The following is a 17,282-nucleotide window of genomic DNA, read 5'->3' on the forward strand; positions in this document are numbered from 1 at the left end:
GTCACTGAAGGAAAAAACAAACATGTTTTGTTTCTCAACCTCCAGTCCGTGGACCTGTGGCGGTCCTTAGGATTTTGCTGGCTGCTGGTCCCTGAGCTGGTTAACTGACACTAATTTAGTCAGCACTACAGTGAAAAAACATAACTTGCCGGTCCCTGACAGAGGAGGGACCATGGCTTGCCGGTCCCTGGTATCAAAAATGTTGAGAAACACAGGGCATGTGGAATATGAAAGGTTAATCAATGGACAGGCAAACGTGTCTACATTACCACAAGTCATGTAAGATTCACCAACTCACACAAGTTCCATGTAGAGGTTATTGAACAACAATATCAACTAGATTTGGAGCTTTTAGACTCCAAATCTAGTGGTTTCCAACGAAACAATCGTTGTTTAAGTTTCATGTCATATAGTTACAGAAAGCTACAGTACTAATGTAGTCAAGCCACAGTATTAGCAACTAGTTGTAAATCAGTCAACAGTTATTCATTTTGTTTTATTTTGACTACTAAACAAAAACTACAATTCCCATCAATTATGTGCACCTTCCTTGAAACATGTGGGAAGGCGGGCTTTTCATAAACAGTCTTTGAATCTTTAGTCATTACCTAAGTCTTTATAGTGTTTCCAGAATAGCTGAATGATTTTTCTGTGGATGTCAGTTCCACAGCGTCTGCTCTGAACATGCCTCTGTATCTGGAGTTCATGTTCCATCTGGTCCACTTGAAAGGCCAACTAAAGGAAATGTGCTTTAAATACCAAAACAAACATGGAAGCCACAATCCCTATTGGTATGTGTGGTGTTTGGCCACAGAGTCAGCCCTGTGTACTGTATGTATGCTGGAAGGGGATAGACTTTTCTCTAGTAAACATCTATTGTCATTTAAAGAAGTTGGCTCCTCTCTTGTAAGACATGCATTATCATATAATTATACATATTATCTCTATTGGATTTTAATGTATTTCTCTACACTGGTATAATAGGCACTGTTTTATTAAAGTACAATGGGATAATGTAATAAAGTGTGTTGTTATTTAATTACAATAGCCACATCATTAGCCCTGCAAGACGTTAACCGGCCAGTGGATGGCTCATAATAATGGCCGGAACGGAGCCAATGGAATGGCATCAAACACATGGAAACCATGTATTTGATGTATTTGATACCGTTCCACTGATTACCACGAGCTCGTCCTCCCCAATTAAAGTTCCCCTAACCTCCTGTGGTTTAACCTGTCTCTTTTAGCTGAACATTTGGATCGTTATGTCAACAAAGAGAGAAGCATGAAAAGGAACATGTTTTTTCAATTTCAACCTTGATACAGGTTTAAGATACTATGACATTCCTGAGAAGCTTTTGGCTGGGCAACACAAGAGGCCCGTCCTTTGACTTCTAGAGCCACATTAATAATATTGAAAATGACTGTGGCTTAAGACATGGTGTAGTTTTGAGGAAATGTGTCATAACCCATAAGAGTCTAAGTTCTGTCTAAACCGGAGTTGGGGGGGAAGTACTACTAAGCTATATGGAATTGTTTTAACAAGGTCATACCAAGGATCATTTTGCTATTTGATTTAGAATTTTAAGACCCCTTGAAGAATCCAAAAAATATATTCTAAAATGATTTGATGAACATTTTTAATTGGCCTTACTGCTATTAGCCCATACAGGGGGCGTGGACATCGACCTTAATAACAGAGGGTCTGCTCAACCCAGGAGTCAAATTGAGGAGCCAAATTGTTTCTCTTTTGTATTGCAACTCCATCCTGTCTCCAACCCCTAACCACAGTTGGCAGTGTAGCCACCCTGACTTCGGAATAAGGGGTTCTAATGGTTACACCCTCACAGTTCTAGAACACACTCACAAACACAGAGCCATGGAGAAGGTCACTCCTCACTTCACAGTAAGACGTGGAGTCACCCTGTCTGTGGGCTCTGAAAATATAACCACTACTGCACTCACAACACAATCCCACAGGAAGGAAGAGGTCACTGTGAGGTACCCCTCCCCACAAATATCAGGAGTCATAATCATCTGACACGACACTTAGAAGTTCAGGGAACCCCTCCCAACACCACATTACTGTGCACGTGATAAGCATCAGCATGACAAACCCCAACACTTGCGCTCATGACATCTACTCAGAGGCTGAGACTGCAGGGGTTGAGGAACATTATAACAACACTGTCACCTTGTATGATTAACACAGGATTGGTGACAGTGACATGGGTCAATACGATAATAGCACCTCAGGCTATGTTCTCGGTCATCAGAAAACAATCTTAACTTGAAGTTTAGTGCCATACATGGGAGGTTTAGAAAAACACAGTTGACCAGAAATAAAGGATTAGTCACACAGCAGTTGCCTTTCTCTGGAATGTTGCATGCAACTTTCTCTCATACTATCACAGCCAAAGAGAAATGTACCAATTCATAGATCTCACCATCATATCGTCTTGTCCACAAATTACTCCTCACGTTGGTACACCCAGAAGTTAAAAAAGGACCTGTTTCATGTTAAATGTATTTACACTTTAAAACATATCGTTAACCAGAACCAGAGCTTACCCTGGCAGACCCAAGGCAGAGTGTGTTGAATACTAATTTGCCCTGTGTTTGATCTGCTGCTGCTGAGTTATTCCTGGGCCAGACTGGAGTCAACGTCAGCTCCCCTAACCTGCTTCCTCAGACAAGCCTGAAGTCATGAGAGACTTAAAGAGTTTACATTTCTCTGTGTCGGCCGTTTTATGGCTTTGCCATTTTGCATCAGGCCTGTCAACCTCTATTGTCTTCTTGCTTTTGTTAAATGATACGCCATCTCTGGACTGGTTTATTTTTGTTCGATCACCTTGTACTAAACTGTGGTTTTGTGTCGGAGAATGTGAAAATATCTTATAAATCGAAACCAGTGTTCATAAAGTATCTACAAAGGCTGTATTTGGCCACATTCAGTTCCCTTCTATGTGTAAGAACAGGGTATGTGTGCATGTACGGTATATCTCAAGCACAAGGTACACTTTTGTGTTTCACTTACTGTTACCCAATATCACTCTCTTTACCTATGTCAGAGAGCCCAGCAAGATGAGATGGAGAAGATTGAGAAGCACATCAAGTCATCCAAAGATAAAGACGACGCAAAGCCATTGGACAAGCCTGAACAGTGAGAGCAAATGTAGGCCAAGAAAATCACAATTTCAAAATGGTGTCTGCCTTTTATCCCTATCATCTTGTTCTTGTACTTTCCTCTTCCCTAAGGTTTCTCTTCCAGCTGTCCCAAATCCCCAATTTCTCAGGAAGGGTGTTTTGTATCCTCTTTCAATCAACCTTTGATGAATGTATCTCCTCCATCCTCCGGAAAGTTGAAATCCTTCAGAGAGTGTGTACGGTGAGTCTCCTCTACATTCTGTCTAAAAACAGCCTGTGGTGTTAGTGGACAATGTAATGTACAGCCATGCATCGAGAGTGTTCAGTACATAAGGAATGAAAGCCAGAATCTCTGGCGAGGGATAATATACAGTATGCCTCCTAGAGACCAGATGCACTGAACTGAACTATCTCTTGCTCTTCTTCAGTTTGTCTATTTCCCCCCTCGATCTTCTGTTTCTCTATCCTCTTTTCTTTGTTCTTCTTCTTATCACTTTGCTTCCCTCTTCTCTACCTCTCTCTTATATATTTCCCTTTCTCCTTCTCGTCCCTTCTCCACCCCTTCCTCAACTCCTTGTCTTTGTCTTTCCCCATGCTGCGTATCAGACTCTGCAGAGAGGTCAGTGTGTGATGCAGGTGCTAGGTCTTGTCTTAGCTTTTGGGAACTTCATGAACGGAGGGAACCGATCGCGCGGGCAGGCTGACGGCTTCACTCTGGACATCCTGCCCAAACTCAAGGACGTCAAGAGCAGTGTGAGTGTATGTTAAGCTCTGACCGTAACTGCCTTATTACGGTGCTTAGGGAATGTCTTTGTCCCCAAATGAGTGAGTGACTGGCTGCTTGTTAGATGTTTGGTATACCGCCAGTGCTGTCCTGTAAGAACATAGTGATCAGTGTTTTCAGTATTGGAATCCCAGAGAGGTGCCCATAAAGAATATAAGACAAGTTACCAGCGTTAAGTTATGACACTCTCCCCAGCAGAGGTTTCACTTGTGTTTGATGCATTGCTTCTAAGTCCTCTTTAGATGTTTTCTCCATACAAATTATAACATTCTGCTCTAAAATGATTAAATTAATGACAAAAAGGATTTACAGTTTATTTATTTGGATCTTTTCAACTGTCTCTCTTTCAGGATAACTCTCAGAGTCTTTTGTCATTCATCGTTGCTTACTATCTAAGGCACTTTGATGAGGTATGTTCTAGTTCCTGTTTATTTGAATCACTTTCTGATTTACTCTGATTTGCTGGGATATCTTCCCAGAGCCCTTTTCATCTTCTCTCTCGCCAGAGGATAGCGTGGCTTATTTTTTTAATCAAATTATTTATTTTCCTTTCCTTTTCTCAGTTCAGCTCGACCTGTAGCACGTTAGCTGGCACAGGATCCAAAGGAGGCCTATTGTAAATAATTAGGTTAGCCAGATGAGATGAACTCAGGCGAGAGTATGTTGCCAAAATCAACCTACACGACACTGTTCTGGGCTCCTAATGGCTCCCTGGTAACACTGATTGACAGGATAAACGTATTCTTTGATTACAATGGCTCCTCTCTAGCTGACAACTATAACCACTACCACCATTGCAACCTTATCTTACTGGGAATGTTTGGACTACTGATAAGAATGGTCGAGACATCCAGCCCAATGTTAACTGAGATGTATGCTGGAGAGGGTTGTTCTGGTCTTTGATGATGATTGACTTTGACTGTGTGTCTGTATGTTGTCAGGACGCAGGTAGAGAGACCTGTGTCTACCCTCTCCCTGAACCCCAGGATCTCTTCCAGGCCTCTCAGATGAAGTTTGAGGACTTTCAGAGAGATCTACGCAAGCTAAGGAAAGACCTCAAAGGTGAGACTGAATCCCACAAATATATTATCTCCATTTGGAGCTCCACTGACAAACCTTGGACTGTATGTCACCAACACCAGGTAGTAAACCTGAGTCAATGTTGATTATGACAGGTGTCACATCATGTTTATGACCCATTGTGTAGGATTTATGAAAGTATAACTCAGGTGAAATGCATCCCTGTATCTCTATCATGGGGAAATTCTTCCAAGTGTGCCCAGCCATAGTGATGTTTTGATCACAGAACAGGGCCAACAGATAGCATCTGTTTGTCGTACAGACCACCAAACCAGATGGAGAGTCAGGAGCAGACTCCTGTAGAATCACAACACAGAGAGCCAAACAAGCCAGGTTCAAGGGGCTTCTCCTACCTGTTTGCCCCAGCTCAGGCCCCTCAGAGTGGGTCAAGGACCTGGAGAGGCCGCCTTATTTATGCTACCCCCTGCATACTCACATTACAAACCATAAGATCTGAAGGTCCCATAATTAAAACCTTCAAAACTATCAGTGTACTGGGTGGGTAGCAATACTGTTTGACAGTCATCCAGTTGAGCAAGAACAGAATATAGTCTGTGTATCCTTTTCATAATAGTTCAACCTAAATACTAGGTCACTTCGCATAAAATACAAGTCCAGGTAGCACTTACAAAAATGTTTTAGAGGTTTACAGGGAATTACTGACTAAGGCTGAAGTCTGTCAAGTCTTTTCCCAACAAAAAGCCCTGATGAAGTGTGGAAATCAGATTACACACTTAAAGCCAAGCTCATTGGTTGAAAACAAAATCCCTGTGCGACCGAATGAATGACTGAATGGGGAAATACTTATTATATTCATTAGTCAGTCCTGACTCATTCAACACTTACAGCACATTATAGGGGTCTACAGGTGGGGAAACATTAACGCTAACAGAGTGCATCTATTTTATATGTGTCAATCAAGAATAATCACCCAAATCTCCTCTCTTCTCTATCATGTTTCATGTATCTTACTGTTAAACCAAGGCTCCTATTGTTTTTTACTGCACTGCAATCAATCTTGTGAAGCTTCCGATTATCAGGTTTCCAAGGTCCACTGGGAGACTGACTCACGTCCTCATTCCCAATGGCAGAGTACCATGATGGTGTACATAAATGTTTCATCACATACTGTAGGTTCTCTTTACTTTAGAGGGAACAGCTGAGTGTTGCAACAGATGTGGGCTTCGATGACAGTTGCCTGGGGATTAGGTTAATTAGTAGGCATCCCACAGCAGTGGGCTTGGATGGCCCTCAGGACAACAGCTAGCTCCACAGAGGGGGCCATATGGTCAACCAATTAACTCTGAGAACTCTGGCAGGCAAGTTTTGGATTCATCATGGGCGCTGATGGACCATGACTCTGGGGTGCGCCAAGGGACGTTTAAGGGGTCTGCAGGTTCCATGGGTATCACTCATTGTTTGGAGAAAAGTATTAGGGTGAATGGGAATGCATCATTACTGGTTAGTTTGCCTTTGCCCAATCCACATCAGTTATACACATTATGTACAGTAATTAGCCCCAATTACACAAACAGGTAGAGTGTAATACTGCAATGTCAAAAATAGTCTTTACAAGCTGTCTCGTTCTTTTTCTTCCTTCTTTGTCCTCCTCCACTCCAGCATGCTCGGCCGAGACAGAGAAGGTCTGTCAGGTCTCTTCTGAAGAGCACCTGCAACCCTTTAAAGAGAAGATGGAGGGGTTTCTGAGCCAAGGTGAGTTTGCGAACACAGAGTACAGACAGGCAAGAGGTGAAGGTGCCCCAGTTGTGGTTACTTGACAAATGACTCAACCATCACTGAGGCCATTTTGGGTTGTGGCTGAGACAAATGGACCATTGATCAATGACAAAGGAAGCCATTTTTGTTCTTCAAGTAGTGAGAGTCAAGCTTCGAGACGGATCATTGATACCCCTTATCCTTGGTGCAACTAAAGTGTAGCTGCCCCAAAGATGAAGGCTAATGCCTCAGATATTTCACTGGGTAATGTTCAGTGTCAGAATACCTGACATGAGGAAGCCATCTTGGATCTGTGTTAGAGAATAGAGTGTAGAGATGGGCAGTTGATCATCATGCTAACCTTTGGTTAGACTGCACTGCATCTGTCCTGCCAAGACTAATGTCTCAGTTGCTCTTCTGGTTAATGTACAGTGTTTGGAAGAAAGATGTGCAGAGAACATCATTCTACCTGCTCAGACCTGCACCTTGTGACTATTTGCACTGACTCTCCGCACATCAAACCCTTACACACAAGCACATGCGCACACACACAAACACACACACACACACACATACACATACACACACAAGCACATAGACATAGACATATACACACACACACAGACACACACAAGCACACGCACGCACGCACGCACACACACACACACACACACACACACACACACACACATACACACAAGAACATAGACATAGACATATACACACACACACTCACACACATACAAGCACACACACAGACACACACAAGCACACGCACACACACAGACACAGACACACACACGCACACACAGACACACAGACACACACACACGCACACACAGACACACACACAGACACACACACACACACACACAGACACACAAACACAGACACACACACACACACACACACAGTCAATGCTGCTGTTCTATTATATACTATTTATTCAACTGAACGACCAAGTCACTTCTCACTTTATATTGTAAATACAGTCATAATTGGCATAGCACACTCATAATCTATGTTGTACATTGTATACATATCAGGTTATTGCAATGCATATTACCTTCTTATAACTTTATTGTACTGCAATGTTGAGGGAGCTAGCATTTCACTGCACATTTTATACCTGATATAAACTGTGTACGTGACAAATACAGTTTGATTAGATTTTTATTTGAATCAACGCAGTTTCCATGGAGACCTTTGCTTACACCAGACTGCATTGAATAACTCAAGGCTATTGTTTCAGCTTTGTCCCTGTTATGATGAGCTGCAGCAGCACCTGTTAGCTGAGCCTTTGACCTCTGTCTGAAAGACATTTCAAGAGCAGACGTACATCCAGGCCAAACATGAACACATAATGAGGGCTATAGGCAGGATTGGACCCTGACAGGTTAGATAGTGTAACTGTAATAGCAATCTGGTTTGTCCTTGTCTTCCTCCTCCTATTCATTCTTCACCTATTTTCTTTCTCTTTTTACTTTATGGCCTCTGGAAGAGCCTCCTCTCTCAACCTCACTCGTTTACTCTCTCGTTCTCTCCATTCCTCCCTCTGTCATACCAGGAAATCAAATAAACACTTGGAGGAAGCTGTTTACCCTGGGAACAGTTAAAACAGGGATGATGAATTAGCAGTGGAACGAGCGCTGATGATGAATCCACCTAGCGCCTTCCCTTTGTGATCGACCATGTTTGTTTTCATTTGACCACAGTGTGTTTGTTATCACCCTCCCTCCCAGACCCTTTCAACAACCTCCTGTAAAAGAGTACCTTCACCCCTGTATCTCAGTCCTTTTAACTTACTTAACACTGAGGTAAAGCGTAGAAAATCTGTTTAAAATAATGGAACTATGCTCATCATAACAGAGAAAATTAGGTTTGGTTTTCATGTCTATTAAAACATGTAGGATATCATTCTAGGCAGTTTTACATAGCAGGCTATTTCTAGCTAACTGTTCCCATTCTTCTTGTAATTCTGAGCTCACTGGCCCCTTCTCAAGTGATGTTGTATTCAAATGAGAGTTGGTAATCTATAACACATGCTCTTCTGCTATGTTGCTCACTGTCCTTGAGTCCAACTTTAAAGGAAGCCTGGATGAAAGCGTCTCTCTGAAATAAATATTGGGTTTTCCCTTTGATGCAAATGACGAGGTTGTCCTCAGAGAGAGGAATGTTCGGCGTAACACTGACATGTGACTTGGAAGGCTCCAGACTAAATTCGCTGGTTGCCTCCACTGCGGCAAAAAAAAGCAACAACAGCAATGTCTTATTTGTGTTATTTCTATCATTTCAGACCCTGGAGTTAAACAGTTTCTGGCTCCACAGTTTCCACCACTCTTGTTTATTTTCTGACCATGAAACTAACCACAGAATAACAGTGAAAGGGGACTCGTAGGAACGGCACTGTTTGGTCTAGCTCGATTTTCCCCGCTTGTTTCACAGATTCTCATGCATGCGATGCCTTTGATGGAGTCGCTGTGCCTCCGAACAGAACATTGGCCATGTGATTATCTGTTTCTGATGGAAATATTAAGATTACTAATATTGTCTGCGTGCTCTCTTTAGGGGACTGATTACTGCCTTGGTTACAAGGGTTGCCTACTCATACCATGTCAGATAAGATTTATTCGGTGTTGTCCAGAATCTATTTTTAAACCTCTAGACAGGTACTTACGCTACCGTTTAAAAGTTTGGGGTCACTTAGAAATGTCCTTTATTTTTTAAAGTAAAGCTCATTTTTAAGTCCATTAAAATAACATCAAATTGATCAGAAATACAGTGTAGACATTGTTAACGTTGTAAATGACTATTGTAGCTGGAAACGGCTGATTTTTAATGGAATATCTACATAGGCGTACAGAGGCCCGTCATCAGCAACTATCACTCCTGTGTTCCAATTGCATGTTGTGTTAGCGAATCCAAGTTTATAATTTTAAAAGGCTAATTGATCATCAGAAAACCCTTTTGAAATTATGTTAGCACAGCTGAAAACTGTTGTTCTGATTAAAGAAACAATTAAACTGGCCTTCTTTACACTAGTTGAGTATCTGGAGCATATTTGTGGGTTCGATTACAGGCTCAAAATGGCCAGAAACAAATAACTTTCTTCTGAAACTCGTCAGTCTATTCTTGTTCTGAGAAATGAAAGCTATTCCATGCAAGAAATTGCCAAGAAACTGAAGATCTCGTTCAACACTGTGTACTACTCCCTTCTCGGAACAGCACAAACTGGCTCTAACCAGAATAGAAAGAGGAGTGGGAGGCCCCGGTGCACAATTGAGCAAGAGGACAAGTAGATTTGAGAGTCTAGTTTGAGAAACAGATGCCTCACAAGTCCTCAACTGGCAGCTTCATTAAGCAGTACCCGCAAAACACCAGTCTCAACGTCAACAGTGAAGAGGCAACTCCGGGATGCTGGCCTTCTAGGCAGAGTTGCAAAGAAAAAGCCATATCTCAGACTGGCCAATAAAAATAAAAGATTAAGATGGGCAAAAGAACACAGACATTGGACAGAGGAAGGACATTTCTAAGTGACCACAAACTTTTGAACGGTAGTGTACATGTGTATAGAAGGCCTGTATTAACTCACCACATACAGTCCATGTTGTATGACATTTTGGATGGATTTAAAATGGATTCCATACTTCTTTGCTGATTGTTATTCTGTTGCATTGATCTGATGACGTCCATCCTGTTCAGATTTCTGATTGGTTATTGATGAGCAATAGGAAGCAGATGTAGAAGAGAGGATCAGTATTAGAATGATTTAGTACAGGGAGCCGTGGACAAAAGTGATCGTCCCATTGGACATGTCAAGGTTTCTTAGATGTCGCTCTGGCTTCAATTACACGCAGTGATTTGATGTTCCCTCGATAAAGACAGGCCGAAGATCCATGCCAAGAAAGATTCCTACCCGTCTACTTTAGTGGATGTCTTGGAAGGCTATGAAGAGGCTATAGGTTTTAGGTTGCTATGGATTTGGAAGCTGCCCTTGAAGGCTACTAACAACATGTCTTATATGGTATCTATCTACCATATAGGATTGTGTGTGAAAGCAATATAGCTGGTGAAACACGCAGATGAGATTGGCTAGGTTTGAACCTGGGTTGCATGCATGCCACAAGACTGTTGTCAGTCCAAAAGCAAGCGTGGTTCACCAAACCACCTAAGGTACAGTTCACCTTCGCTTTGACATCCTCGTCTGCGTACTACAAGACTGTGTTAGCCCACTCAGCTAAAACGTTGGCCTATAGGCATTTTCTCAGGGAGCTAATGCAAGTCAGGTCTCAGAAAAAGACTGGTTCACCAGAACACCTTGGTTACAGTATCACAGACTTCCTCAATATCTCAATGAAAATGAACTGCGCTGTACATCAAAAAACATTTATAAGATGTTGATTCGTTGTACATTTGTAAGGCAAGCAGCTGCGATAGGATTGTGAGTTTGCTTAACACATAATTATTTTTGCAAACTCACTATCCTATTGCAGCTGGTTACCTTACAATTGTACGTCGAATCAACATCTTTGTTTATACATGGTGGAAAAGAGAATTGGAGAGGGAATTATGAAAAAATCTTCCTAAGACCAAGGATAACTTCTAGAATTCCTCTGAGTTTGAGGATATTTCACAATAATTCCCTGAACTAATACTAAATGTACACAAAGAACACAGTGGTGCCACCGCAGTCAGTTCAACACTCAATTGCATGAACTAACCCTGAAAATGACAGCAAGTGTTATTAATGTTGATGTGTGAAATCCTGTGTAAACTGTCTATACAGGGGAAACCCAGTCATTCTGCCTATATGAGAAATTGTATAAGCAACACTAGAATGGACAAAAGTATATGGACATCAAACATCTATTTCCAAAATCCATTGATTTTTATGATTTTTACTATGGAGTTGCTATAACTGCTATAACAACCTCCACTCTTTTGGGAAGGATTTCCACTAGATGCTTGAACATTGCTTCCATTCAGCCACAAGAGCATTAGTGAGGTCGGGCACTGAAGTTGGGAAATTAGGCCTGGCTCGCAGTTGGTGTTCCAATTCATCCCAAAGGTATTCGATGGGGTTGAGGTCAGAGCTCTGTGCAGGCCAGTCAGTTCTTCTACACCGACAAAACATTTATGTATGGACCTCGCTTCGTGCACGGGGGCATTGTCATGCTGAAACAGGAAAGGGCTTATCCCAAACTATTGCAACAAATTTGGAAGCACAGAATCGTCTAGAAAGTCATTGTATGCTGTAGCGTTAAGATTTCCCTTCACTGGAACTAAGCATACAAACAGCCCCAGACCATTATTCCTCCTCCACCAAACTTTACAGTTGGTACTATGCATTGGGGTAGGTAGCGTTCTCCTGGCATCCGCCAAACTCAGATTCATCCATCGGACTGCCAGATGGTGAAGCGTAATTTATCACTCCAGTAAACTGCTTCCACTGCTCCAGAGTCCTATGGCGGCGAGCGTTACACCACTCAGCCGACGCTTTGCATTGCTCATGGTGATCTTAGGCTTGTGTGTGGCTGCTTGGCCATGGAAACCCATTTCATGAAGCTTCCAATGAACGGTTCTTGTGGTGATGTTGCTTCCAGAGGCAGTTTAGAACTCGGTAGTGAGTGTTGCACCTGAGGACAGATGATGTTTATGCACTACACGGTTCAGCATTTGGCAATTTCGTTCTGTGAGCTTGTATGGCCTACCACTTCGCGGCCGAGACGTTGTTGCTCCTAGACGTTTCCACTTTACAATAACAGCAACTTACAGTTGACCGGCGGCTCTAGAAGGCCAGAAATTTAACAAACTGACTTGTTGGAAAGGTGGCATCCTATGACGGTGCCACATTGAAAGTCACTGAGCTCTTCAGTACAGGTCATTCTACTGCCAATGCTTGTCTATGGAGATTGTGTGGCTGTGTGCTCAATTTTATACACCTGTCAGCAATGGGTGTGACTGAAATAGCAGAATCCACTAATTTGAAGGGGTGTCCACATACTTTTGAAGCGTATTTATCAATACTAATAATTAAACCTTGTTTATGGCTTATGTGTAACCGGCCACATTGTTATCATCATCGCATTGTATCTTCATGTTGTCCATAGTAACTGAACTGGTAACTACAGTAGCTCATGGGATGGAGTGCCACATGTTTCTATAATGATCCATTACTGCTGAACTTTGCCTACTGTATGATGTTGTCCTGTTGAGTGGCTTATTATGCCTATATTCTGACTATTTTTTCTCTCACAGCAAAAACTGATCTGGAGGCACAAGAAACACAACTAGAGAACACTCACAAGATGTAAGAATACACCTGATTATATTTTTTTCAGCTGTTAGAGCTGCAGTATGATAACATTGTGACAATGATAATTTTGTAAGTACAGCTTACAAAATTATCAGCTAAGTTCACTCTTTACTGTCCTTCATCAATGTTTAGATCCCCAGGCTACATGGAACATGTACCTCTACCTATAGATGGCCTATACTGCGGCTCCTGTGATAGACTGAAGACATCCAGTGTCTGGGTTGTTTATCCAAGCAGAGACAGAGTAGACAGCGTTGGCTCCAGGCTTCTGTTAACACTAGGCAGGAATGTGTTCCCTCCAAACTCCCGGGTATTGATCAAGCACAAAACCAGGGCATTTGTCACTTTCACGTGTGCTCTCTCTTCCTCTATTTATCTTTCTCTCCTGTTTGTCTCTCTCTTTCTCCCTTTCTTTATGTGTTTGTCTTTCTCTCTCCCTTTAAGTGTTTGTCTCTCTCTCTCTCTCCCTTTATGTGTTTGTCTCTCTCTCCCTTTCTTTGTGTTTGTCTCTCTCTCTCCCTTTATGTGTTTGTCTCTCTCTCTCCCTTTCTTTGTGTTTGTCTCTCTCTCTCCCTTTATGTGTTTGTCTCTCTCTCCCTTTGTGTGTTTGTCTCTCTCTCCCTTTGTGTGTTTGTCTCTCTCTCTCCCTTTATGTGTTTGTCTCTCTCTCCCTTTGTGTGTTTGTCTCTCTCTCCCTTTGTGTGTTTGTCTCTCTCTCCCTTTCTTTGTGTTTGTCTCTCTCTCCCTTTGTGTGTTTGTCTCTCTCTCCCTTTCTTTGTGTTTGTCTCTCTCTCCCTTTCTTTGTGTTTGTCTCTCTCTCTCCCTTTCTTTGTGTTTGTCTCTCTCTCTCCCTTTGTGTGTTTGTCTCTCTCTCTCCCTTTGTGTTTGTCTCTCTCTCCCTTTCTTTATGTGTTTGTCTCTCTCTCTCCCTTTATGTGTTTGTCTTTCTCTCCCTTTCTTTGTGTTTGTCTCTCTCTCTCCCTTTCTTTGTGTTTGTCTCTCTCTCTCCCTTTGTGTGTTTGTCTCTCTCTCTCCCTTTGTGTGTTTGTCTCTCTCTCTCCCTTTGTGTTTGTCTCTCTCTCTCCCTTTATGTGTTTGTCTCTCTCTCTCCCTTTCTTTGTGTTTGTCTCTCTCTCTCTCCCTTTATGTGTTTGTCTCTCTCTCTCCCTTTCTTTGTGTTTGTCTCTCTCTCTCCCTTTCTTTGTGTTTGTCTCTATCTCTCCCTTTGTGTTTGTCTCTCGCTCTCCCTTTCTTTGTGTTTGTCTCTTGCTCTCCCTTTGTGTTTGTCTCTCTCTCTCCCTTTCTTTGTGTTTGTCTCTCTCTCTCCCTTTATGTGTTTGTCTCTCTCTCTCCCTTTCTTTATGTGTTTGTCTCTCTCTCTCCCTTTCTTTATGTGTTTGTCTCTCTCTCTCCCTTTATGTGTTTGTCTCTCTCTCCCTTTATGTGTTTGTCTCTCTCTCTCTCCCTTTGTGTTTGTCTCTCTCTACCTTTTTTATGTGTTTGTCTCTCTCTCCCTTTCTTTTTGTTTGTCTCTCTCTCTCCCTTTATGTGTTTGTCTCTCTCTCCCTTTATGTGTTTGTCTCTCTCTCCCTTTATGTGTTTGTCTCTCTCTCCCTTTGTGTTTGTCTCTCTCTCTCCCTTTATGTGTTTGTCTCTCTCTCTCCCTTTCTTTGTGTTTGTCTCTCTCTCTCTCCCTTTATGTGTTTGTCTCTCTCTCTCCCTTTCTTTATGTGTTTGTCTCTCTCTCTCCCTTTCTTTGTGTTTGTCTCTCTCCCTTTATGTGTTTCTCTCTCTCTCTCCCTTTCTTTGTGTTTGTCTCTCTCTCTCCCTTTCTTTATGTGTTTGTCTCTCTCTCCCTTTCTTTATGTGTTTGTCTCTCTCCCTTTCTTTATGTGTTGTCTCTCTCCCTTTCTTTATGTGTTGTCTCTCTCTGTCTCTCTCCTTTTCTTTGTGTTATATATTTGTCTCGCTCTCTCTTCCTTTCTTTATGTGTTTGTCTCTCTCTCCCTTTCTTTATGTGTTTGTCTCTCTCCCTTTCTTTATGTGTTGTCTCTCTCCCTTTCTTTATGTGTTGTCTCTCTCTGTCTCTCTCCTTTTCTTTGTGTTATATATTTGTCTCGCTCTCTCTTCCTTTCTTTATGTGTTTGTCTCTCTCTTCCTTTCTTTATGTGTTTGTCTCTCTCCCTTTCTTTATGTGTTTGTCTCTCTTCCTTTCTTTATGTGTTGTCTCTCTCTGTCTCTCTCCTTTTCTTTGTGTTATATATTTGTCTCGCTCTCTCTTCCTTTCTTTATGTGTTTGTCTCTCTCTTCCTTTCTTTATGTGTTTGTCTCTCTCCCTTTCTTTATGTGTTTGTCTCTCTCTCTCGCTCTCCATTTATTTATGTGTTTGTCTCTCTCCCTTTATGTGTTTGTCTCTCTCTCTCCCTTTCTTTATGTTTGTCTCTCTCTCCCTTTCTTTATGTTTGTCTCTCTCCCTTTCCTTATGTGTTGTCTCTCTCTCTCCCTTTATGTGTTGTTGTGTCTCCTTTTCTTTGTGTTATATATTTGTCTCTCTCTCTCTTCCTTTCTTTATGTGTTTGTCTCTCTCTCTCGCTCTCCATTTATTTATGTGTTTGTCTCTCTCTCCCTTTATGTGTTTGTCTCTGAGACTTGAGCACAGTGAGATTCATTCCCTTTAAAGGGTTTATAACCTATTCATTTGGAATGTTATGTGTAGAGGGATAATATCACTTTATGTTATTGAGTTAGGAAAGAATGTGATTGTGCCAGCTAATACATTCTAGTATTTCTTTGTGTTCTGAAATGCCCAGTCACCTTTACTTAGCATACTTCCATATCAAGTGTTTTTCTGAAATGCTCTTATTTTTCCAAGATTAACTTTCACATTTCACATATTTATTATAAGCCTACAGGTTTCACAATAACTTAGTGTTTCTGTAATCTACTATTGTAATTTGTGTATTTTGGGTTTGATGTAATGTTTTTGTTCTCTCTATCCTCAGTTTTTTGGAGCTGAGCATGTTCTTTTCAGTCAAGGCCAAGGCGGGCGAGAAGGAAGTCTCTCCCAACACGCTGTTTTCTGTGTGGCATGAGTTCTCCACTGATTTCAAAGATCTTTGGAAGAAGGAAAACAAACTGAGGTTACAGGAACGGTAAGGATTGGTGCAAGCTGTGTTTTGCAGTTCTTTTATGTGTGTTGAGTCCATCCTATTCAATGAATGCCACTCTTTGCTGGGTCTTACTTTGGGGAGGGTTGTACAACATATGTTCTGAACTTCTACAGACCTACCACAGGTCGACTGTACGGTACATGTCAAATCTACATGTCTACTTTTACTACTATAGTGCCTTCGGAAAGTATTCAGAGCTTTGACTTTTTCCACATTTTATTACGTTACAGCCTTATTCTAAAATGGATTAGAAAAAAAGAGCAATCTACACACAATACACCATAATGACAAAGCAAAAACTGGCTTTTAGAAATGTTTGCACATTTATTAAAATATATATATATATATATATATTTACCCTTTGCTATTAGACTCGAAATTGAGCTCAGGTGCATCCTGTTTCCATTGAGATGTTTCTACAACTTGATGGGAGTCGACCTGTGGTAAATTCAATTGATTGGACATGATTTGGAAAGAGACCGACCTGTCTATATAAGGTCCCACAGTTGACAGTGCATGTCAGAGCCAAAACCAAGCCATGAGGTCAATGGAATTGTCCATAGAGCGCCGAGACAGGATTGTGTATTTGTATTGTATTTATTATGGATGCTACAAGCTTAGCACACCTGTATTTCAGGAGTTTCTCCCATTATTCTCTGCAGATTCTCTCAAGCTCTGTCAGGTTGGATGGGGGCATGTCTGCAGCATTGAAGGTCACCAAGAACACAGCGGCCTCCATCATTCTTAAATGTAAGACGTTTGGAACCACCAAGGCTCTTCCTAGAGCTGGCCGCCCGGTCAAACTCATAAATCGGGGAGAAGGGCTTTGGTCAGGGAGATGATCAAGAACCCAATGTTTACTCTGACAGAGCTCTAGAGTTCCTCTTTGGAGATGGGAGAACCTTCCCGAAGGACAACCATCTCTGCAGCACTCCACCAATCAGGCCTTTATGTAAAAGGCACATAACAGCCCATCTGGAGTTTGCCAAAAGGCACCTAAAGACTCTCAGACCATGAGATAACAAGATTCTCTGGTTTGATGAAACCAAGATTGAACTCTTTGGCCTGA

General features: G+C 41.8%; 1 protein-coding gene across 1 annotated transcript in view; it reads left to right on the forward strand.

The window, feature by feature from the left end:
• Positions 1–17,282, forward strand: part of LOC110532693 (formin-2) — a 51,943-nt gene that overhangs the window by 31,238 nt on the left and 3,423 nt on the right. The window contains exons 9-16 of the mRNA XM_036989873.1: positions 3,072–3,163; positions 3,259–3,388; positions 3,754–3,900; positions 4,282–4,341; positions 4,873–4,993; positions 6,632–6,724; positions 12,986–13,037; positions 16,046–16,195. Coding sequence (XP_036845768.1) covers positions 3,072–3,163; positions 3,259–3,388; positions 3,754–3,900; positions 4,282–4,341; positions 4,873–4,993; positions 6,632–6,724; positions 12,986–13,037; positions 16,046–16,195 — 845 coding nt within the window. The remainder of the gene's footprint in view (positions 1–3,071; positions 3,164–3,258; positions 3,389–3,753; positions 3,901–4,281; positions 4,342–4,872; positions 4,994–6,631; positions 6,725–12,985; positions 13,038–16,045; positions 16,196–17,282) is intronic.

Source organism: Oncorhynchus mykiss, chromosome 1, assembly GCF_013265735.2.
Source record: "Oncorhynchus mykiss isolate Arlee chromosome 1, USDA_OmykA_1.1, whole genome shotgun sequence".
Lineage (NCBI taxonomy): Eukaryota > Metazoa > Chordata > Actinopteri > Salmoniformes > Salmonidae > Oncorhynchus > Oncorhynchus mykiss.